Below are 23,491 nucleotides of genomic sequence, written 5' to 3' on the forward strand. Positions count from 1 at the left end.
ATGTACTCAGATTAACCACAAACACCCAGCCCACTGACATAGCACCTGTTTGAAATAACATTATCGTACCAAACTAGCAATGCTAACCAACCACATCGATTTAATCTTTGACTGGCAAGACTAACGTTAAGTCCCGAAGCAGCCAGATACTGCTAAAATGTGTCATGCCACCGTCACATACATAAATATCACACAAACATAACTGACAATTCTGCTTAGAGTTGGACAAGGCATATGGTTCCTAAATATGTAAACACAACGTACCAACACTAGAATACATGGTTTACCAACCCAGCTGACGTTAGATAGCATGCTAATCCAACAGCAAACGACATTAAAAGCAACCGTCAGCTGACAAGAAGCTGTGTCGCTAGGTCCTAACATTAACTTGTCCAAACGTCAAATGTAATGGAAATTCTATGCCCGTTGACTGTTATGTTATCTGGTTTGGTGAGTCGTTGGGTTAACTTGCTAACATTATGTGATGTGAAACACCATCGGTTTCAGGTTTTCACCAGCTGCTTTCAATAGTGCTAACTTGCTAGCTTGATGAACACTGATAACCCTATCGACTGCGTTAGCATGCCAACTTGCTAGCAATAGCTAATCAACATGCAATGCCTTGCAGGACGGTGATTATAGAAATGTTGCTAATAGCAATTAGGTTTAGGAATGGTGGCACCTACCTTTAGCAGGTTTATGATAAATCCATTGTTCTCAGCTAATATTTGGCCAGTGGCAAAATGTGGGAATCCCTATCCTCGGTAACTAACCACCCAGACGGGTCGCTCTGAGGTGACACATCAACAAATATGGCCACTGCAGGAAAAGCGGCTCGGTTTGGACCAATGATTGTCCGCTGTGCGCTCATGCTCATGACGTGAAAATGCAATACAATGATAGAGGATACTTTTTTAAGACAAATGTATAAAGACATATAAAGTAATGTACTTGAAGTGGATGCATCTTATAAAACTGCGCAACATTATATAGAATGATTCTGAAGAGTCTGTTCAACTGGACAAGGTGAGTTTTAGAATATACAACTCTTGTACACGGTACAATCTATATATTGTATTGTGCACAGTGAGTATATCAACAAGTTAAATGTTTTTCCTCAGGACATTCATTTAAGCTCATCTGGGTCAGCAATGCATAACACAACTTCTTTCAACTTGTTCATCAAAGTCGCGTGGAAGCGTCGTTGAGCACTACGCATGCGTAGCACACACAATCCCGACACAGATAGAAGTGAAATATCCACGTGCAGTAGAGATCAGCAGGTAGGTATGTGAAATAATAGGAATATGAAATTGGTAAAAACAAATCTTAAAATGTTATGAGCTGATATATTACGAAGATGTCGTATGAAGTCCTTGAAATGGACTGAAATTGTCTTCTGCAATTAACAGAATAAATAACCATGCTCATGAAGTGTAAACTGGCTAACGTTAGCCACTAAACGTGTTAGTTAACTTTTATCATGTTACAGACATCTTACAGTTCGACGTTTCAGTAAATGCGGCACGTTTAAAAGTCATAATTTTGCTTCAGCTTTTAAACCAAAGAGTTGCAGTAGAATTGTCTACATTAACATTGGATGTGTTCACGGTATATTTGACAAGAACTCTTCAGAGTATTCAAGTTAAATTTAGCCTAATTTGTTTAACTAACGCTGTGTAGCTTTAGCTAATATGGGTCGCCCATTTAAAAAATGCTGGGTTTGCCCAACTTTGCTTTCCACGTGAAATACATTGATTTGTAACGGTAGTTTAGAATTAATTACCAGAGGTGTAATAACTAACGAAAGTTGTGGGGATGGTTGTCTTATGTTTAGGTGACTGATTTGCCCTTGTCAAAATGAACCGCGCCTTCATTTCCCCAATGGTGAGGCCAAACCTTCCTCTTCGAAGACCCGCTACTAATCCTGGCGTGGTCTCTCCATCTTGTTCCTCGCCAGTTGTAGCTGAGCAAATCAGTTATCAGGCACCGGAGCAACCTACACCAGAGGTCAAAGGTAAACTATACATGTTGGATTATTAATGACCAGTGTTGGGAGTAATGCGTTACAAAGTAACGCGTTACTGTAATTCCACTACTTTTAGTGGGAACGAGCATGTAACGAAGTATTTTTGTAAATCCAGTAACGCAATTACAATTACTGAAATTTCAACTTGCGTTACTCTGTTGATCTTGAATGAACTACTGCAGACAAGATGCACATTTGCTGCTTCGACCTTAGCTGTGTTTCCAGCGATTGTGTTTCATGTTTAGATTGCAGATGCATTCTTTACAGTTAATAGGAGCCTCCTCACATTCCTCCTTATTTCGGATTTATGCTAAAACACACAAGAGTGCATTACGCTACAATTTAAATGGGCAACTTAAAAGTCTTTTCCCTTTCGTTTCCATTTCGTAAGCTCCACTACAGTAAAAGCGCATTGTTGTTTATCTCCACTCTTTTTCGCCTATTGCGCAAAATATCAATTTCTCATTCTTACAACATAGCCACGCCACAACACCAATAGGCTACGGTAGCCTATATATAGCCTTGGCACAAGCAAGCACACGTTTAACTCGAGAGGAAAATGCAGATTTCACTTACCAGATAAAGAAACCTCCAAATAGTCTACCGTACGTAACAGCGACTTGAGTTATTTGCACAGTAGGCTATGTTTACATCGGAATTGACGTCCATGGTGTTATGGATTCATTTGTCTGCGACGGAACATGCAACTTCTCTCTGGAACACCTTATCAGATGAAGAGTAACCTTCTGCATAGTGCGCGACAATCCCAAACTCTCGGATGCATTAGAACTTATTTCGGTAGGTCAGCACTTGTGCAGCGCAGGCTTTTCCCAAACTGGTGGTGCTTAAAATGCTATATAATACAACTGTGTTCAAAGCAGGATGAGGATAACCTAAGGTTATGTGTGTGTGAGCAGACAATAACTGCTTTGAAAATAGGCCATTTAACATTGTATCACATTACATCCCATTGAACGAATTCCATGTAGCCTACAGAAGGATTGCAACAATAATGATAATAATAACTTATTACTATATTGCAGAATTCAGTGTCAGTGCACCACCATGCATACTAGTAGAAGGCAAGCAGTAGGCAGTGTACTGTACATATCTATCAAACCACCTAGATGGTGAGGGTGGCGCAAAACAAGGTCAGGGAGGCCATGCATTGTAGAATGTTTTGTGGTCGGAAAAAGTTTGAGAACTCATGCACAAGGCTATTGATTTGAAGGGCCGTTGAAACTACAATAAATAGGTCCAAAAATTAGGTTTATTGTGTGTGTGACTGTTCAGTACTGTTCATATTGACATTTTAAAAGCAGACTTAAAAGTAACTCAAAAGTTACTTTCTCTAGTAACTAATTACTTTTGATATACAGTAATTGGTAACGTAATTGAATTACTTTTGAAAGAAGTAACTAGTAACTGTAACTAATTACTAATTTTCAGTAACTTGCCCAACACTGTTAATGACACGAGTGGTGGATTCATTAACCTTTGCTTTTACAATATGGCTATTTCCCCAAAAAAATATCAGTGGGATCTTGAAAACTTGCCACTAGAAAGTTTAAACCAACATACATTTCCCTCAACCATTACATACAGAACTCCTAGTCGCAGACAGATACTCAACAAAGAAAAGCTTTTTCCTATATAGAGAGATGTTAAAACTAGACAGCATTCTGCTTTACAATAGAGGTCGTTTCAAAGTGACTGTGTTGCTGTGTCCTTATTTAGCAATAGTTGTTTTCATCCTCTGAACCCAGATGGGCGACAATTCATTGTTCTCTTCTCACATCTGCTGCAGGACCCATAAACAGGCAGTCAAGCAGACCTGTGTGTGCCATGGACCTCTCCTCGGTTTGTGCTCTCACCTAGTTTAGTTTTATATATTTTGTGATGACTGTAAGAATGCTGTGGAACACTTGAATTGGCCAATTTTAAGTCTAGCACAGTAGCAATGTAAAATGATAATAGAAAAACCTGCCATTTGTCACTGATTTACTCTTGTATCATGGTCATTCTAGACGATGCTTGCCGTGCCTGGATCAGCCACAGTGAAATTGTGTAATTATTGTGGACAAGAAGGTTGGTCCATTTTCTTTTTGTGCAAATATGATTTATTGATTGAAAGACGAGATTGCAATAAAGGATTAAATGAAGAATGTAATGAGTGTTTTTTGATAGCAGTGTATTTATGTTTCTAAGACATATTACAGTATGCTGCTGTTGATTTTTTCCCCCACCCACTTGTTGATTTGTAATTTGCCCTTTTTCACCTGCCCCTAATTGAAACAGAATAGTTATCCTGTCATCATTGAACTAGACAAACCTGGCCTTGCCAAGTGTTTTGTTTGTAGCATTTGGGTTTTATCTGTAGTTTGGAATTTCCCCATGTCAAATCGCACCAATTAGCCAGTTGCGCTGATTCATACAGTAAGATAAGAGTTACTTCATTAATCCCGAAGGAAATTTGCTGTAATGTAAAGTCTTACTCATTGGTCATTTAGCCTAGCTATAAAGTTACTGCAAAACATTACCCTGTTGGTTTATGGCCTTCACTGTTGTGGGCTTTTGGCTTTCGCAGGTCAGCTAAGATGCTCTGGCTGTAAGAAGACCAACTACTGCTCTGTGTCGTGTCAATCAGAGGATTGGCCTGCCCATAGACACGTCTGCAAGACTACTGCTGCAGAGGTTGACCAAAGGTAGTTGCTGCTATGGCTATCCGGGTGATGGGCAAGCTAAGTGCAAGAACATTGTCCCAGGCGTCTTTGGGGATATTTGAAATCTGTAGCCCACTTATGAGAACTAGCTATATATGCGCTGAGGAAAAATTGTAAAGAGTCACCAGGAGATTTGGTCATTTTTGTACTGCTTTAGGATTTACAGTATAACCATGCGTACACAGCAGTATAGACATTTTGGGGATTGTAGGATATTACCCTGTCCCTGTTATCAGAAGTTTGGCTGAATTTTCTGTGCGCTATCTGTCCTTGTCCCCCCATCTGAAGTGAGAAGCCAAAGGAAAGCCCAGCCATGTCTGCTACCACTGGAGCAACTGTTGCAGAACCCAAGGTGCTTGACATTTTATAACTTTTCATTTCAGTTGTCATTTAAGTGCAGTGTGGTTTCCAGAATTGTTAGTCCTATTTAAATAAATACTAGTCAGTAGTCACTGAAAGGGTGATTTATGAAATGTTGGCTTTATCACAGATCTTTATCCTTTTGATATTGAAAAAAAACCACACACACAAACTATAATATGTCAGCGTGGATAGCTGTACAGTACACAATTCTACATGGAAAAACTAAAAACTGTCCTGAGTAATGCAATGTTCTCAGCCACAGGTGAATGGTACGGATGCCCCTCAGACCAAGAGGTTGTACGTACAGGACCTAAGCAAGAATGACATTCCCAAAGGAACTGAGATTAAGGTACAAACTTCCACAGAACCCATGTTCTTACTCCTGATGCTCAACATGTTCCCAACATGGTTGGATAATTAGCCATGCTTTAAAGAGCATAAATGTAGCATTGTCACTTAGCCTGTAATTCAGTACAGTTACATTCTGTAATCTGCTTTTATGGACAGTATTGCTACTGTGCTGCAATTTTTGTTTGTTTTTTGGCTGTAAATTCATATAGCTTCCATGTGAAGGTAGCAGCTGTTGCAGAGGACATTTGAATTCACTGTTCAAAGCAGAGCCTGGATGTGGCTAGGTTACTCTGTGTTGCTTCTGGTCTTCAGAGGCTTGTTGTAATGGTTATGGCCTTCCATCTGTCCACAGGCCTTAGTGGTTGATGTGCAAAGCCCCAGCAAGTTCTTCATCCATATCCATAGCGCAACGGTAGAGGAGTCTCTGAGAAAGATCTCCATGGAACTGCAGAACACCTGTGGTGGCTCATCTGCCAGCCCCTACAGCCCTGACGTTGGGGAGATTTGTGCTATCAAGTTCTCTCAGGACCAGGTGAACAAGACACCACACTAAATATACAAATATACATTACTGTATATTAGGGCTACATGATATTGGGGGGAAAAAACAGACATTGCGATATATTATATTATTTTTCTGCAATATATATATATTACGATATGTGCTATACATATAAATAACAGTCCATTTCAGCACGCTTATTAGTGTATGTCTGTTTTGGTAAGACACTTACCTGCAGATTATGATACGCCATATAAATAAGTGTTGGCATTATTATAGTACAAAAGTTGAGGTGATGAAGGAGAGTTGCACTCATTGCCCTTTGGTCCGATGTAGCACTGGTATCGAGGCCTGGTGCAGACCGTCAGTGGAGATCAGCAGAATGCCAGAGTTCTCTACATCGACTTTGGGAACGAAGAGGACGTCCCATTCGACCGGATCAGGCCTCTTCCAGACAGCATTGACCGCACTGCTCCAAACGTTAGTCCAGCTCCTGATTGTCTGTGTCTTTCTGTCCTTTCATAGGCAATAAAAATAAACAAAAGAAAATGTTCAATAATAATAAATTTAGTCAGTGCTGAGCGAGATGCCACTAGTCTAATCAGTCATCATGGTCATCATTAGGAAATGATGTTTAAAATAGATCATGGGCAACATGATAGTGATAGATACTGTATTTACACAAAGACCTTCCTAAAGGACCACATAACTGTCTGCCATTGCCATGGCTATCATCACCATGGCACGTCTTTTAGAGGAGGTCTCTTTCCTTGTCCTCACTCACGGTGTGACCCTCTGCCCTGAGCAGGCGCTGCAGTGTCGCGTGGCCGGAGTGGCGGCCGCAGCGGGCGGCTGGAAGGAGGAGTGCAACATCTTCCTCAGGCAGCTTCTCTATGGGAAGAGTGCAGCCATCCACGTGCTCAGCGTCACTGGGGATGCTCAAAGACTCTACTCCGTAGATATGAAAGTGGCCTCCACTGGTATGGAGAGAAACTTTTCTCTTTCTCTTTTATTGAAAGAGCTTATACTTGATGTAATGTGAAATTACATGGTGATAAAAAGATAGTTTCTTTATTTTTACTAAGTAATGTTTTTTTTTTTAATTTTGGGGGGGAATTTTGGTGCTATTGTTGTGTTTGGTGTTCATTTCAGTGGCCATTATAATGTACTCATTCCCTGTCTTATACAGATAAGATGCTGAGTAGCTTCCTCCTGGAGCAGGGCTACGCAGTAAAAATCTCCCCAACCACTGAGCAGGAGATTGGTAAGACGATGGCTGTGTGTGTCTGTTCGTTATTGTCAGGTTTTAGGACACCAAGGCAGCGGTTCATTTTAGAATTCCCCAAAATTCTAAAATGTAGTCATTTGAATTTTAGTACATAAACACTTTACACACTAGGTCTTAAAGTGTAACGCCGGCGAAAATTTATCCCAGGGTCTTTTTCTGCATTAAAACACATCAAATAAGGAGTGGAGACAGTATTTTTCTTTGATCAACCACTACAGAGCTTGCCCCCAGTATATCCTATAGCCCCAAATCGCAACAGTGGATTAGCTTATGGCTGTGAGCCAAAGGCTTCCCAAATAACATTTTTTAACCAGTAATATTGTTCAAAACAGCACGAAACCTCAGGGTCCCTACACATAAAACGAAGCACCAACAACGTAGTTAGCGAACCCGGAGTGTAAATGCTTGTGGTAGTGTACAGTGAGGACATTAATGTACAGTAGACCAGTTGAAATTAACCACAAAAAACTAAAGAAAAACAAAAACAAAAAAGTAAAGCGACTGAGGCCTCTGTCGTTCCTCCGTCCCTTCAACCAGACTCAATGCTCAATGCATCTGTGGAGAAGTACCTTTGCCAGGTGGATGCCCCAAGCAACAGTGCGGAAGCCCAGCACCCTGCCCTCCAGTTCCAGGAAGTGGGCGACTCTTTCACAGGAGTGGTCACCTACCTGCTCTCACCCGCTGACATTGTGTGCCAGGTGGTGCAGAATTCCCGTAAGTTATCCCAAAGGAGTTTTTTTTTTTAACAGCTGTGATGTTTTTAAATGGGCTATTTGAAGTTTAATAATATGATACAGAACTGGGTCAATTGGTCCCTTGTTGCATGCCCTTCTGTTTTTTAAATGTACTAAAAAGCAGTTGGGTGGTTACCACAGTTACCATTACAATAAGTAATCAGTAGCACCTGACTGTTGAGTAGCCCCTGACAAATAAATGAAAAATTTGGATTTGGATGTGGATGTGACCGCTAATGGTGTTACATTACATAGTGTAGCAGTGACTTCAATTTTTATTGGTGGCCAAATATTTCTGTGTGTGTGTCTGTCTCCATCCTCCCTGAGCAGGTGTGATCCAGGAGCTGCAGGTGAAGCTGAAGGAGCACTGCTCCCGCCTTCAGCCCAGCGACAGCTTCAAACCCAGCCCAGGCACCATCTGTTGCGCCCTCTTCTCTGGTAAAGTCTCTCTCTCTCTCTCTCTCTCTCTCTCTCTCTCTCTCTCTCTCTCTCTCTCAATATGTTAGAATAGTGGCAGCATGACCTTTTTTTTTTTTTTTAAATCATTAGATAATTTGAAGTTGCAGTAAATGAGCTGTACTGTTGTGCTGTGCAGAGGATAGAGAGTGGTACCGGGCGAAGGTGCTGAACTACACCTCAGAGACTCGCGCTTCCGTGAGCCTCATTGACTACGGTAACGTGGAGGAGGCGGAGCTGACTCACTTGCTGCCCATCAGCGCGGAGCTGCTAGCGTTAGCCGCACAGGGCATCTCCTGCAGCCTGGCAGGTACTGTACTATCTTTTAATTTTGACAAGCTGTCAGGAATAAGTTCATGTCATGTAGTCATGTTTATGCTGAGATGTGCTTTATTCTAAGCAATTTACACGTTAACAGTACCTCGAAAAGAAGTACCATTCTTTTTTTATCTCTAGATGCTATATAAACTGGTATGTTTTGGAGAGAATTGTATTAGGAAGTATAATCATATGGTTGTCATTATCCTTTAGCAGTCACGATTGCAAGAGGTCTAGTTTTTAAAGATGATTTAAGTGTATGGATAAATTCTTTGCCACTAGGTGGGTTTACATGGACAGTTTTTTTGGGGGGGGTACGTTCTATTCCGATCAAGTGCTCTCAATCGCTTTAGAATATTTGATTGGAATTGCCATTGCTGCCTACTTTTCCTTGAAGATACAGCAGGCAATCCGATTGACCCTGTTCAAATGGAATAGGAACGGAATACACCACCTCTTTCATTCCAATTCTAATCTGATGTCTTGTACCATCAGTCTCGTGTGCTACGTCTCGTTAGTAGACTTTCTTCACAGCCATTTTGACATGAAATGGAAAGGCAACCACAGGGGTCACTAATTATGTCTCTGTTCAATTGGTGTTGCAGAATCAGAACCTAAATTAATGTCATTAGTAACACCTGGACCTGCCATATACTTACAAAAAAAATAGCTTGTGTGAAAAAGATCAATTGCGCTATATAGATTTGACCAAGTGAAAATGAACCTTCTCTTTTCTACCCAGGCATCCTAGCCCCTGAGGGGAGCTGGCCCGAGCAGGCCGCCTTGATACTGAAGAGGCTCGTGTCCAACCGCTTCCTGCGCGTGGAGGTGCGTGGCCGGCAGGCTGACCGCATCCAGGTGGCCATGGTGGACGAGTCCAGTGACCCGCAGACCGACATGGGCGAGCTGCTGGTGTCCATGGGCTATGCGCTGGCAGAGCCCAAAGCTGCCCCGGCAGAAGCCCTGCAGCTGCAGAGCACCCCCCAACCCAAGACGGGGGCTGGCCCAGGGGCTATACCTAAAACCCCTGGTAAGAGTGCATCACCTCGTCTTTGTTGACTTGACACTCTTTGATTTAGAGGAAGGCCGGTGAAAGTGCATAACCTTAGAAATCTTTCTTTGGGCCTATTTTGGGCTTGGATGTTTGCACATAGATGGATGAAGGGTACTGTCTGAATGTTTTGTCATCTGTTACTTTTAGCTTTCAGTTTGCCATTCCGTGAATGACTTTTGTAACCGTATTGTTTGGCAGTATTTCACAAAACTAGCCTAATGACCGCAACAGTGGTGCATTGATGGCTAATATGAAGTGTGTGTGTGTGTGTGTGTGTGTGTGTGTGTGTGTGTGTGTGATGCCCTGATTGTCCTATAGTAATGAACGCCCCCAAGGCTCCGAAGCTGGAGTGGTCATGCTCTGAGCTCCCGTGTGACGGCCAGTTGGCGGTCATGGTGGCCAGTGTTCTCGATAACCCGGGGGAGTTCTATTGCTACCGCTACATACCCGAAGGTGCCACTGACAACATCACACAGCAAACACCATATTTACACATCATCATGCCATTAACTCCACAGTACTTAAAAAAATGTTTAAGTGGATGAAAGCATAGTCACTTATTTACTTTACTGTGAAAAAATCTATTGTTGTGTATTATGTATTATGTAGGAGCTACGACCATATGATGAGTCTATTTGGAATGAAACTACTAGTGGAGGTAGTATAGGTGGTATTATTTGTGTATATATCTGAGATGGTGTGTGTATGTGCGTATGTCCAGAGGTTACACTAGACTTTTTTGTATTCCAGAATACCGGACATACAGACAATCTGCCGGACTTAACTGCTGTTTCAAATAGCCATATAGTAATTGCCTATACATTTAAACGCCACTAAATCACAAACTATTTCAACAATGCAGTTTATTAAGCATAGTCAGCACCAGCAGTTTGTTTAGGATCAGCTTTCCACAAGCAGCGGAGAAGGCTACTTTCATGAAGTCACACTCTGCTGTGTAAACAGCACAGAGAATCGCGGGAGAATTCCCAGTGGATAGGTAACATTTTGCAGTCGGCATGAGCTTAAAAACAGGCATGATATCGTTGTTGGTATAAGATCATTACTGTGCGATCACAGCCCCTCACTCTCACTCCCAGCGGCCCCTCCGCACAGGCCCTTACTGAAAGTTTTCGATAGGCATTCGTGACATCCCCCCTAAAATAGGAATAGTCCCAATAAATAACTTGAACGATGCTTAACAAATTAGCGTTGCTGTAGCCTAACTAGGGATGCACGATATATCGGCGGCTGATCTATTATTAGCCGATAAGTGAAAAAATTAAAATATTATTATCGGTCCGATAACAGAATTTTGCCCGATAATTTGCGCCGATATTTTTTAAAGTCCTAATACGTAAGGTCCGTCTGGCTACACTGAGCTACTTGAGCTTGGTTGGCTATACTTTTTCCTCAATATAATGACAGCGGTGTGAATGTATTTTACCACTCTAACAAAATCTGTGGATATGCGTTCATTTGGGAATCTGTGCATCTCAAAATCCTCTTGTGAATGATCCGCCATTTAACCTTAACAGAGCGGAGCTCAGCCCTATCTAGAGCCGTCTTGTGCTGGTGTGATGCACTTTACCGCGCTGGTCGGGGAAAGAAATAAACAAACTCGTTAGTGGGACGAGTACATAAGTAGGCCGCCTAGTTCTAAGTTGTGTTTTAGTATTATATTTGCATTACTTTAGCTTGGGTTTTGTATTATTACCTATAAATATGCTTACCATTCGTGCTTCAGTTCCAGACAGGTCATCATAATAAGTTATTAAAACCTTCGGGGCTAACTCCTTTCATTGCTGCTGCAGCAGGTTGTGCGCAACAGAGTAGACGGACATAAGATACAGTCTGAGGAGTTGCAGCTTTATTCAGTTACCCTCAGTTGAAACTAAACCTAAGTTTCCCTCACAAACTCTGATTTGGTCACTATACTGTAGCTTATTCCAAGCTGAGCCGTTTATGAGCGTTTAGTCCTAAATGAAAACGATTCAAACTCTCTAGCCACTCACTCGCAATTCACTGACGTCAGGTTCACTTAAAGGAGCCAGACATACTATAGGCTATAGGCTACTGTTATGTTGTTGACTGCCGTACTATTGAGGACTATTATGAGTTCTGTCCATCATTTGGTGGTAGGTAAAATTACTGAAACATAATTATGCTTATTAAATGCTTTCCCCCAATCACTTTTCACAATTTTTTTTCAAGAGTAATATTATCGGTTATCGTATCGGTATCGGCCACAACAAACCAATAAATATCGGTTATCGTTATGGGCCCTAAAATTCCATATCGGTGCATCTCTAAGCCTAACGCAACTCCAACAATTCCTGCTTACCTGCGGCGCGTCTTCATAGAATGAAAATAGGCCTTCTCCGCTGTATGTGTAAACTTGAAATGAAAAAAAAAAAGCGTTACATAGGCTAAGTTGATATTTAAGTTGTCGTGGAAACGTGCAATATTTGCCTATTTAATGTTATGGATTAATTAATAAATGTAGCATATTTTCTACCGGACATTCTGTCCGTTTATATATATTTTTTTCTGCCGGACAACTACGCGTGAAACCGGCCAATACCCGGCTAACAAACTCTGGTGTGTGTGTGTGTGTGTGTGTGTGTGTGTGTGTGTGTGTGTGTGTGTGTGTGTGTGTGTGTGTGTGTGTGTGTGTGTGTGTGTGTGTGTGTGTGTGTGTGTGTGTGTGTGTTGCAGACCTGCAGGCTCTGGCACAACTGTCTGCTGAGCTGCTGAAGCACTGTGAGGGAGATGCTGCTCCCCTCAGCCCTGTGGTGGGAGAGCCCTGCTGTGCACTCTTCTCTGGTGAGATAATATACCACTCTGCCACCAACAGGGGGCGACCACCAGCAGCATGTGGATGGTGAAAAAGACTACAGTGGACCATTTAGGAAACTTTTTTGCCTACATTAAACTTGTCAATTACTTTATCTAGGCAAATTGTACAGGACTAATGTAAATAATATTACGAACTGAAATAGTATTTGTGTGTAAATTCTCAAATTGATCACTTCTGAAGCATTTATCTTGTAAATTGCCTCCAGCCCAGTGCTCCATGTGCTTGAATATGTGAAGCTGTGGAATTGGTTGCAGTTCCTTGCAGTCAAATAAGTCAATAAGTGGCATTTAAATAGTCGCCATTTTGGCTCTTCCTGACTCTGTTTCGCTCTGTAAACATTGTAACTGCTGCAACCCTGACAGACGGCAGCTGGTACCGCGCCATGGTGCAGAGCGTGGGGGCTGATGGGAAGGTGCAGGTGTATTTCGTGGACTATGGGAACAGCTGCACGGTGGAGGCGACTCACCTGAGGATCATGGAGCAGCGGCTGCTCACCCTTCCTTTCCTGGCCATTCGCTGCTGGCTGTCAGGTAAGGGGCCGTGTTGGTGGTGGTGACCAGTGAGGTATATTCACATGCAATAACATGAAGATGACTGGCTCTCTTATAATGCTTCTGAATAATCTCAGCGGGTTGAATAAGGTAGTTAAAGCCTACATGCAGTTTGAAGGCTTTTAAGACTACTGGTTTGATTCAACCTATTGGAAGTATTCTCTAAATTCAAGCTGTTTTGCATTCTTGTATGTGTGTGTGTCGATTGCAGGTGTGGAGCCAGTTGGTGGTCAGTGGGCCCAGGCTGCCATTCAGAGAATGCAGGAGCTGTGTGCTGGCCAGTACCTGACTGGACGCGTGGTCTCCATCACTGAGCGTGGCTACGGCATCGAGCTCCAGTCCGACAGCCACAACATCGCCGCAACACTTCTCTCCGAGCAGCTGGCCAAACAGCCCAATGTTAACCAGACATCTTGCCCATGCCCTCCCAACTCAGCCAATCAGAGCCAACCTCCTGCCCCTCACACTCCTGTTGCAGCCAATCAGAGCCAGGCCCCTGCCCCCAGCGCTGTCAGTTCCTCCAATCAGAGCCAGGGTCCAGAAACATGCCCTCCCAGTCAGAGCCAGGTTGTAACCAATGCCACAAGTCAACCTCAGGCTTCTGTCTCTCATCCTCCTGTAGCCACCAATCAGAGCCAGGCTCCTGGTTCACGCCCCTCTGGTACCACCAATCAGAGCCAAGCTCCCGGCACACACCCTTCTGCAGCCACCAATCACAGAGAGGCACCAGCTGTGGCTCCACCATTAAAAACTCCCGCTGTGGACCAGAGCCCAGCATCACCGCCTAGTGAGTCTGAATGATTTTTCTTCGTTAGTCTAGCACATTGTCATTTGATCCTGATCCTAGTCCATACATGTTTTTATAAGTTGGGTTTACCTGCTAATTATAAATGCTGACATAAGCAGAGACGGGTAGCATAAAACTGACACTATCAGTCAGTTCACAAAATAGTAATTATGGTATGGTGAAGGTGTAATTAGTAATGGCACATTTACCAGGATTTTGCCTCAGGTTTGTGTGAAATAACCCCTTTAGTGCCAGGCCATTCCAATAATAGGTTGGCTTAGTTGTATGCGTCTTCATGTCCTGCTGCCTGTGTCCCCCATCAGCTGCAACGTTCCCGCTGGACTGGAAGACTGAGGAGCTGCCTCGGAACCAGGCCTTCACACCGCGCGTGGCAGCAGCCATCAGCCCCGCCCTCTTCTTCATCATGAGCTCCACTGAAGGTCTGCTGCCAGCCATTAGCTCCAGCGCTAATCTGGTGTATAGCATCTCCATTAGATCCAGTGTTAGTCTAGTGTATAGCATCTCCATTAGATCCAGTGCTAGTCTAGTCTATAGCATCTCCATTTTGTGGTGTCTTTAAATCCCTACTCCACTGTGTGTGTGTGTGTGTGTGTGTGTGTGTGTGTGTGTGTGGTCGGTCTCTCCAGTTACCTCAGATAAGTTCCAGTCCCTGATCATGGAGGTGGAGAAGTACTGTGGGCAGGCCTCCCCTAGCCAGACCAAACCCCAGCCTGGCGCTGCCTGCTGTGCCCAGTTCTCCGGTGAGTCTGCCGGTCAAAATAGAGCATGCACATTCAGATTCAGCCATTGTCATTTGAAGTCGCTGAGGAATGAGGAGAGACAGCACTCAAAGAATCCTCCGTATAGGGTTAATTCGCAATGCCAATAGATTTCTGAAGATCTTTATCTTGAGATTTTTCCTATGGGAAAATAACATGGTGATTTTGAATTATCGCACCTGTTAAAGGCAAACTATGCAGTTTTTTTTTTGCTTAATATGCAGGTTTTTAGCTTAATTTACCTTAACTTAACAGCTTTGGAGTCATTGGAATGGTTATATGACTTTTTTCGGATTGAATGGTGGCCGTCTCGCTTCCACCTAGCGCCTATGAGCGGAAAAAACACCCTTGCAACTTTGTGCCGGCGGCCTCAGTGTCAGGAAGTATAACGAGTGTAACAAATTGCTTTACTGCATTTAAATACACATAGACGCCAGGCACCGGCTAGAACAAGGTACAGTGGGTCCCAGTTAAGTTTGGACGGGTTCCTTCAGGAATCACGCACCCCATTTTCTCAGCAGAAATGGCACAAACTGCAGTTGACACAAACAACCACAAGGTGTCACTTTGGAGTTCTGCCACTACTATTTTTTATGCGATCTGACAAGTCAGTAGAACAATCAGAGAAAGCTGAGCCATTACCAAACATACATGATAATACAATAGCGTGAGTTTATATATCTTATACCCTTTTATAATTATTAAACTTTGACTAACGTTTCGATGCGTCAATGTTTTTGACTAACAAACATCGAAACGTTAGTCAAAGTTTAATAATGTTCTGCACCTTTTACTAAAGAATAAAGAAAATTAAGAAGACATCTGAGCTGCACCGGCGTCTCTCCTTCTCTCTAACATTTTTTGGCTTTTGGCTAAAATCATTTGAGTTTCACTAGTCACATGTTTTAACAAGCAACACTTGTTATTGAACTAATAACAGACGTGTGTCGAAAATTGACTTTATTTTCCATACGGAGAAATAACAAATAATATGCAGAGTCTGACCAAGGTCAATCTTGCCATAAAAGCCCTCAAACCTGAAAACACATGAGGCAAAAGTGCAAAACATCACAAAACTAACTAAACTAACATGTGCATATTTTTGTATTGCAATCATTGTAGCCTGCAGTTGTAACAGCGCGTAACAGTCGTTTTACTCCCCGTATGCGCTCATTATAAAGAACGTTTAACGTGTCCCAAAAACAGCTATCAATTAATCACCAAACGTCTTATAAACAAGTATTGCCAGGAGCAACACCTTGCAAAAAATGATAACAATAGGCCTAGGCCTTTATATGGCTCTGCTCCTGCCTAGATTCGAACTCAGAACTGCCTGAAAGTTGCAGACCTGTTCTGGAAATACGTGCATTAACCCAGGGGTAGGGCTGCACAATATTAGGAAAACATGCGATATGCGATAACATTATTGAGTACTGCGATAACAATATAACTTGCGATATTTAAATATTTAATGTTTTTCTCCATTCTACTTGCTGCTAACATAGACTGAAGGGTGGGGGGGGGGGTAAATGTATAATTACAGAAATAAATGTATAATTTTCTACATAAACAATATAAAGTATACTGCTCAAAAATTAAGGGGACACTTCAATCATACACTGGATTGGTGCTGACACTGTTTGATTCTGAGCAGAAGAAAAACTTTTAAGGCGAGTGTTTTATTTTGCAAGAACTGTCAGACATTCTGTGAATGTAGTTTGAGAATGGAGAGAAGGGTGGAAGGTTTCAAAAAATTGGTTTGAACAATTGTGGAAATCTGTAAGTGTTCTTTTAATTTTTTGAGCAGTATATTATGTAGCCTAGGTGGACAGCTAAGATACCCACTGACTAGGCTATCGAAGTTGTGTGGAAGATGTGCTCCAAGAAAATCCTCGTAAAAGACGGATAGACAGCCAATCTGAATACTTGCGCACCAACCAGCGGAATATTCCACATTGCCAGCCTTCGCTGGGCCTAGCAAAAAAGCTACTGTACTTAAGCTATATCGCGGCGGTCATCATCTAAAATCTTAAGTATCCCAGTCTATAACCTCATACGCTGCGCATCCCACGTTATTAGGCTACCGGCATGCCGACTACGAGGGCAGCGGAAAGTGAAAGTAAGTGGCTGCGATCACACAGTCCAGGCTAACAAAGTAGGCTAAACAACTTTTACAAATAACGAATCCTGATTACCTCTCTGCTGCTGTCTGGGGCTTTTGCTAAATGCAAATTATGAAATACAAGCCTTACAGTGAAAGACAGATAGGCTATCTTCTGATCCTATAACAACAACGAAAGAAATTGTTTATTTGAACACGGTGGAGAACGCATTTGGCGCTGTGTTTGTAATAAGTCGGCCTTCATAAAACCAAAATATTTCCCTATAACAGACATGTTTTTCCTTTTAGTCACCAATTCCTCTTCACCTAAGTGTAGCCTACCTCGCTTGACTCACTATCTTCAGCCATCACAGCCTGCCTCAACACCTAAAACACCACACACCTAAACTGGTGGGGGACGGGCTTCTAGGGCTGCATGACAGCATCGGTTTGGTAAAATATGTTGACATTCAGAATGTGAATACACCATAGACTGTATGGAATGCGTGCGGCACAGAAAATGTATCAAAATGTATCGAAAATTAAGTAATCTTTGCGGTATGTCCATCGCAAGCGTTGATATCGCGATAACGATAGATTTTAGATATATCGTGCAGCCCTACCCAGGGGTCCCCAATCTTTTATATTCCATGGACCGGTTTGATTCCTATTTTTTTCCCCACGTACCTGCGGGTGGGGGTTGGTCGGGGGTTCCATGTTCCATATGTGTTGTGCATGCATTACTGAAAAGAACTAGCTCCAGTTATGTATGAGCAGTGAAGATAACGATCTCTTGTGAAAAACGTGAACTTGAAGAAGTGAAAATTGAACAATATGAACTATGAACATTGAACAACTTGAAGCTACATCTATAAGTGTGAACATGCTTAACAAAATATGGGAACAAAACATGGGAACTAAACGTGCATTACGAATATAATCAGTGGGAGCCCTGCTTGACAAGTTAGGACTATTCGGGATATTGACAAATGGGTTGCGGACCCACTCATTGATTTGCCGTGGATCTTTGGAGGATGGGAAGTAACGCTCAAACTCATTTGAAAGCGCAACAAGGTGATCGCGCACCAGCTGCGAGAGAAAGGGCCCTGCCTCCGTCTCTCCCAAAACTCCCACTACTGTTTGGAACCTATCAAATACACCCCGGTCCACTCGTCCCCACAAATCAAGCTTGGCTTTAAATGCAGCGACTTTATCTGCCAGTTTAAAGACAGTCGTCAATCTCCCCTGGAGTGACAGGTTGAGGTCATTAAGCAACCCGGATATGTCACACAGGTAAGCGAGTTTTGACACCCAGTCCTCATCACTAAAATGTGCAGCTAACGGTGACTTTTTTTTTCTGTAAGAAATCTCTGCAGCGGCTCTCGCAACTCAAACACTCTAGTGACCTGCTAAAGATGCTTGTTTTTTGTTGCTCATTCTAGCAGTTTAGCTAACTTCGTGTGACACTACCGTTCGCCAAGAACTGATCAAGTGAAGTGAGCTGACCTGAGGCTGCGCAGCGCTGAAGGCAATACTATATGTAAAAGTGCTGAAGGCGGGACAGACAGACGTAAGAAAATAGACCTTGCAAAATGCAAACATGCGTGCAATCAAACTGCATATAGGCCTATGCCATGTAAAAACGTGACATTATTGCGAATTAAATTTAGTTTAGTTTGCATGCATTTTTTTAAACTCATGTCGTAGGCTACGACCCGGTTAGGAATGTCCTGCGGGCCGCGGCCCGGTGGTTGGGGACCGCTGCATTAACCCACTCGACCGTCAGACAACGCTATCTGGCACAGTCTTGAGTGACCGAATTCGTTTTTCTTTGTCATATGAATGCTGTCATTTTGTTAACATTACTGTTAAGGAGATGCTGTAGGCAAAGTCTATATTTCAACCTTGTTAGTGTAGTAAAAAAAAAAACAGAACTATTCACAAGGTTTCTGGGCAGCATATTTATGTTCTGTTAGCAAGCGAACTTCTCAAGACTACCGACAAAGTAGCCTACTGCCAGCTGACGAAGCTCTCATTTTAAAACATTACTGAGAGACAGGCACTGTACAATCAAGAAATCTTGCCAATGAATCCAAAACTATGTTTAACATTATGTACAAAGCTTAGGCTACAGTGGACTAGCATGTTGCAGGGGCTGCTAAAAACACAGAGAAACGCACTGAAAACTCGGCCAATCACAGCCCTTGCTGTCGAATGAGCCGTCTGGTTCGACCGTGGAACGCCACAGCGGACTATGCTGCCCCCAAGCGGCTGCAGTTGTACTTACATTTCACCCAGCTGCGTGAATCACCATGATCGTGAATGAAGTGTCAATTTTTAACTGGGACCCACTGTAGCGATGGAGTTTTTCAGACATTCGTCATGACAGAGCCAGCGAAAGAGAAGCGAAACCCAAGAAAACAGCGAAGAAATTGCCAATACTGCCTAGTTTCTCTTTACAGTCTTGCGGGGAAAAAAGAAATCGGAAATGCAAATGTTTTCCTCTACACACTTTTGCCTTTGAGTGGATACTGTGATCTCCGGTAAGTCAATATGGCACACTTTGATTTTTGCTACCCCAGAGCTAACTTACCCTGGAAATCCAGACTTCTCCCGAGAGCACAATGGAATTGTCTCTGCGAGACACTCTGGAAATGAGCAATGATGCACGTTACTTTTACCCCAACATTCCGGGGAACCAGCTAAACTGATGAAGACAGCGCTGCAACGTTGCAGGACAGTACACGTTGGTCGTAGTGTTTTCCGATTGCGTCGAAGTCCGAAATCATTCAGAGTAAACATGTTCTAGTGTTATCCAATTGCGTGCAGTGAGATTTTTAAATGCATGCTTGTTGCCGCCCCTAAAGTTGGGCCATTACATTGTTCGTGGCCAGACCCTTAATCTTTCTAGATTACCAGGGTCTGGATTTTCCAGGCTAGAGCTAACTTGCAATCCATAGGTAGTTAGCTTCAATTAACACCCGGATCTCTTTATATGGGCAAAGATGGCAGCTTTGGGTACTTTTTGTAGTTTTGTAGTTTGAACTTCAGCGGTCTATAGGCAAAGATGCTAGCTTTTTTGTAGGCGAACTTCAGAAGTCTATATGGCAGTTGTCTACACATATCCCGCCCCTTCCTGTAATGTAAGTGACGTATTGATGCCATCTTCCAAAATAGCTGCCCAAAATAACTGTTCGAAGCCATTACCAAGATGGCCGCCAAGTGGTGAGACTTGCTGATAAGGACTTTGGAATTATTTAGCTAATTAGTTGATTTAACTAAACTCATAACCTATTTTAGAACCCTTCTAGCTGTCCCAGGTTTACTGTAGGACGTTTACAAAGTGAGTCAGAGACCTCCTGGATGCAGAGCTCTTACTGGAATCTGTGACAGCCAATAGGAGAGCAGTTGCAGGCCAGGTGCTCATCAAAGCCCTCCTTCCTAGTTGGGCGGTGTGCAGTACCGCAGCATTCCGACCCAGAGCCCACTAATTTAACTTCTGCAGCGTCTGGAGTAATGACACACTTCTGAAGCTGCCCCAACGCCTGCCTGGCCTGCCCTTTAAACGCTGTGTGTGTGTCGCTGTGCATTCCTAAGCTTGCTAAACACAGGATACTGTGGCTTTTCCATGCATTGTTCCCGCAGCCAATGAACAGAGGCAATTTGCTTGTAGTGCAAAAGAGTAGACCAGTATGTTGAACTTTCATGTGGAAACATGTAGCTATTTGGCTATTTATTTTGCCATCTTTTTTCCAGTTGGTTCTGTAAGGTTCTACCACCTTTCCTTACAGAGTCCTTAACACATTGGGCAGAAGTATACTGCAGAACACAACTGTAAAGTAACCTCATCTCCACCACCCCATGCCGTTCAATTGAACTCAGTATTTAATCAGAGTGTTTACTCCCTTGACTCAGGAGATAAGAAGTGGTACCGGGCTGTGGTTCTGGACATTAACAGCTCCAAGGCCAGCGTGATCTACGCTGATTTTGGGAACGCGGAGGAGGTTCCGCTCTCCCACATCCTGCCCATCCCCAGAGAATTCCTCCAGATTCCCCTCAGGATCGTGCGGTGCGCCCTCACTGGTGAATATAGCTTTACTGCTATCCTCTGAGACATTTATCCATCCCACATATCTATAGCAAGCAATGCTTACATATCAATTTTATACAAATGTCAATTTTATATATGTAGATAACAGTAGATATAACTGTTATAATTGTTTGTGGAGTCCTGAGGTGTGTTCAAAATTGGCAAACAGTGGCGAACGTTTTCTCCGAACAGTTACATTTGAACAATTTGGTGTAAACATTCCATTGTAACAGTTTTTGCAAGCGTTTGCAAAGAACTCAAAGCAAATAAAAAACTGTTTGCACATTTACACGCACCTCTGGCTTTTCGCTGTAGCAGCGTTGCAAAATTTCCAGTTGAGCGCGATTTCACGCACTCCATTCGTCCATTCCTGCATCTATCCATTTGTAGCATTAAGAGCCCCGTCTCTACCCCGCTTGTTCCCCAGGTAAGGAGCGTTTCCCCTCCGTGTGGCCTGAAGGCTCCATGGAGCTCTTTGGGACACTGCTCAGCGGCAAACTCCAGGCCACCGCTCAGGCCTTCGACGGCACCGTCAACCTGCTGGACATTACCCATCAGGCCAAGGGGCCTATCAGTCCACTCCTGCTGAAGAGCCTCCAGGGCCCCCAGGCTGCAGCCAGCGCACCGCAGGCCCCTGAGAGTAAGGTTTTGCCCCAACCCCAACCCCCACCGCCACCGCCGCAGCCCATCAGCACCCCTCAGCCTGGGGCTCCAGCCAAGGCTCCAGTGGAGTCTCCAGCTCCAGCCAAACCTCAGGACAGCGCGCCCAAACAGCAGGCTGCCCCAGTGACAGGTAGCATTGTGGCGCATTAGCGTCATTTTTCCTTGTTGTTTTCCTCCCACAGGAGATTGAACAGGACAGCCGCTCTCGGATATCTCAAAAGGTCATCAGAGATGGAATGACCATGCTGTAATAATTTCTAGGTAGATTTGCCCCAGTAACCACCACTACAGTCCAGCTTAAACATGAGGGGAATGTTGTGCTAGTTGTGAGTACAAACAGAGGGCTTGTCCAACTTAAGCCTCTCAGAGGCATTAGATGTCTACTTCTACTACCACTTGAGTACTCCTTTATTTGCGGGTTTTTTCGTGGAGTCAAAGATTTGGTTGCACAAGTGTGCAAACTCAGGTGTTGTTTTTAGGAAAGCGGCTTCACTCAGCCAGACAGACATGTAGAATCTCTAGAACCCAATTATTGTTCAGTGCCATAAACTTTTATTTTAGTTGCTCCCAGTAAAAAAAAAATATTTTAAAACTGTCAGCCAAGGTCTTGTTTCGTGCAGAGCTCCTCTCCTCTCAGGATGATAGCTGGAGCTCCAGGTGGTGTTTTAAGCCCATAACACAGCAGACGTGTTATTTCCCCTCCCCGGCCTATGAGCCCAGTGCATGTGTGTGTGTGTACGTGTGGATACATTTAGGATGTTTGGATGATTTCAGGTGGCCCGAAGAAGGTGCCGGAAGCCAAAGACGTGCCAGGCAGCACCGGCTCAGTCCCTAATGATGGTGTGTACTGTACACTCTCCCAGCACCCCTCAAAAACCCTAACCCCAAAATATGATTTCTGAGGCCAGTTATCTTGCAGGACTTAATTCTTTTAACTTTCTTTATGCATGTAATGCATCTTTGTTTGTTTCTTAAACAGAGTGATGGATGTCAATTGCCAATTTTTGGTTTTGTTTTATTGGTCAATGCACATCTCTGCCAACACAACGTAACATTCGTGGGTTTCATCAGGTCCCTTACCATAGGTGTATAAAAATCAAGCACCTAGATTATGAATGCAGACCGCATGGTGCTCGATTAATACACCTGTGGAAAGGGACCTGAAATCCATGAATATGCATCGATTGCAATGTCACTGCATTGACGCACTGTCTTGTTTATTTCCACCAGTTGCTCACAAAGCATGCTGCTGCAGTGAACTGAAGAACAAGGTGAGAACCTGTTTCAAATAGGTGAAACTGGCCAAAGATGGGTTGTTTAAAATTGGATTTAGAGAGCATTCCTAGAAATCCAACCCAATCCAGCCCTAATGGAAGAGACAGACACATTTCCCATTTGAGGAGGACCTACCTCACTAGGATGGTCATATTTTGTAAATACATAGTGAATGCATGTAACATACTTGACATAATATCCTTCACTTGCAGATGGAGAAGCTTGAAGACCTTATTGTACATCTTATGCAGCAGATAAACGGATGGCAGAATTCTGTGGTGCGCTGAGTTTAAAAAGCCTGTCTTTTATTTTAATGTTTTATTGTTTATGTTAAAAAAAATTATGTTGCCCAAGCAAAGATGACAGGGGCCATATATGTGTGTATTGACAAATTCTATTTTATGTTTTTATTATTTTAAACAACATACTCGTTCATGGGATACTTGCTGGAATTGGTAGTTGTCTTGGTCCTTAGTTACTTTGTTCATGTTCTGTTCAAAGTACAGTAAAACCAAAAAAGTTCAGTTTGTGTAGTGTGTTGACTTGACTTGATGCACTTGCATTCCGTGG

General features: G+C 43.1%; 1 protein-coding gene across 1 annotated transcript; it reads left to right on the plus strand.

Moving 5' to 3' along the window:
• Positions 1-1,849: 1,849 nt before the first annotated feature.
• Positions 1,850-23,208, plus strand: tdrd1 (tudor domain containing 1). The gene is made up of 25 exons (XM_076298784.1): positions 1,850-2,017; positions 3,837-3,889; positions 4,057-4,117; positions 4,617-4,734; positions 5,041-5,104; positions 5,372-5,464; positions 5,819-5,998; positions 6,305-6,448; positions 6,777-6,948; positions 7,158-7,232; positions 7,794-7,970; positions 8,321-8,428; positions 8,586-8,756; positions 9,507-9,794; positions 10,137-10,271; positions 12,534-12,646; positions 13,040-13,205; positions 13,438-14,013; positions 14,337-14,453; positions 14,661-14,774; positions 20,809-20,976; positions 21,411-21,776; positions 22,421-22,486; positions 22,877-22,917; positions 23,134-23,208. The coding sequence occupies exons 1-25, from the start codon at positions 1,861-1,863 to the stop codon at positions 23,206-23,208; spliced, it is 3,798 nt and encodes a 1,265-aa protein (XP_076154899.1). The 5' UTR covers positions 1,850-1,860.
• The last annotated feature ends 283 nt before the right edge of the window (positions 23,209-23,491 follow it).

The sequence above is a fragment of the Alosa pseudoharengus genome, unplaced genomic scaffold, assembly GCF_046254945.1.
Source record: "Alosa pseudoharengus isolate Yale_2024_CS ecotype anadromous, Long Island Sound unplaced genomic scaffold, YU_APseudo_1.1 YU_APseudo_1.1_scf_21, whole genome shotgun sequence".
Lineage (NCBI taxonomy): Eukaryota > Metazoa > Chordata > Actinopteri > Clupeiformes > Clupeidae > Alosa > Alosa pseudoharengus.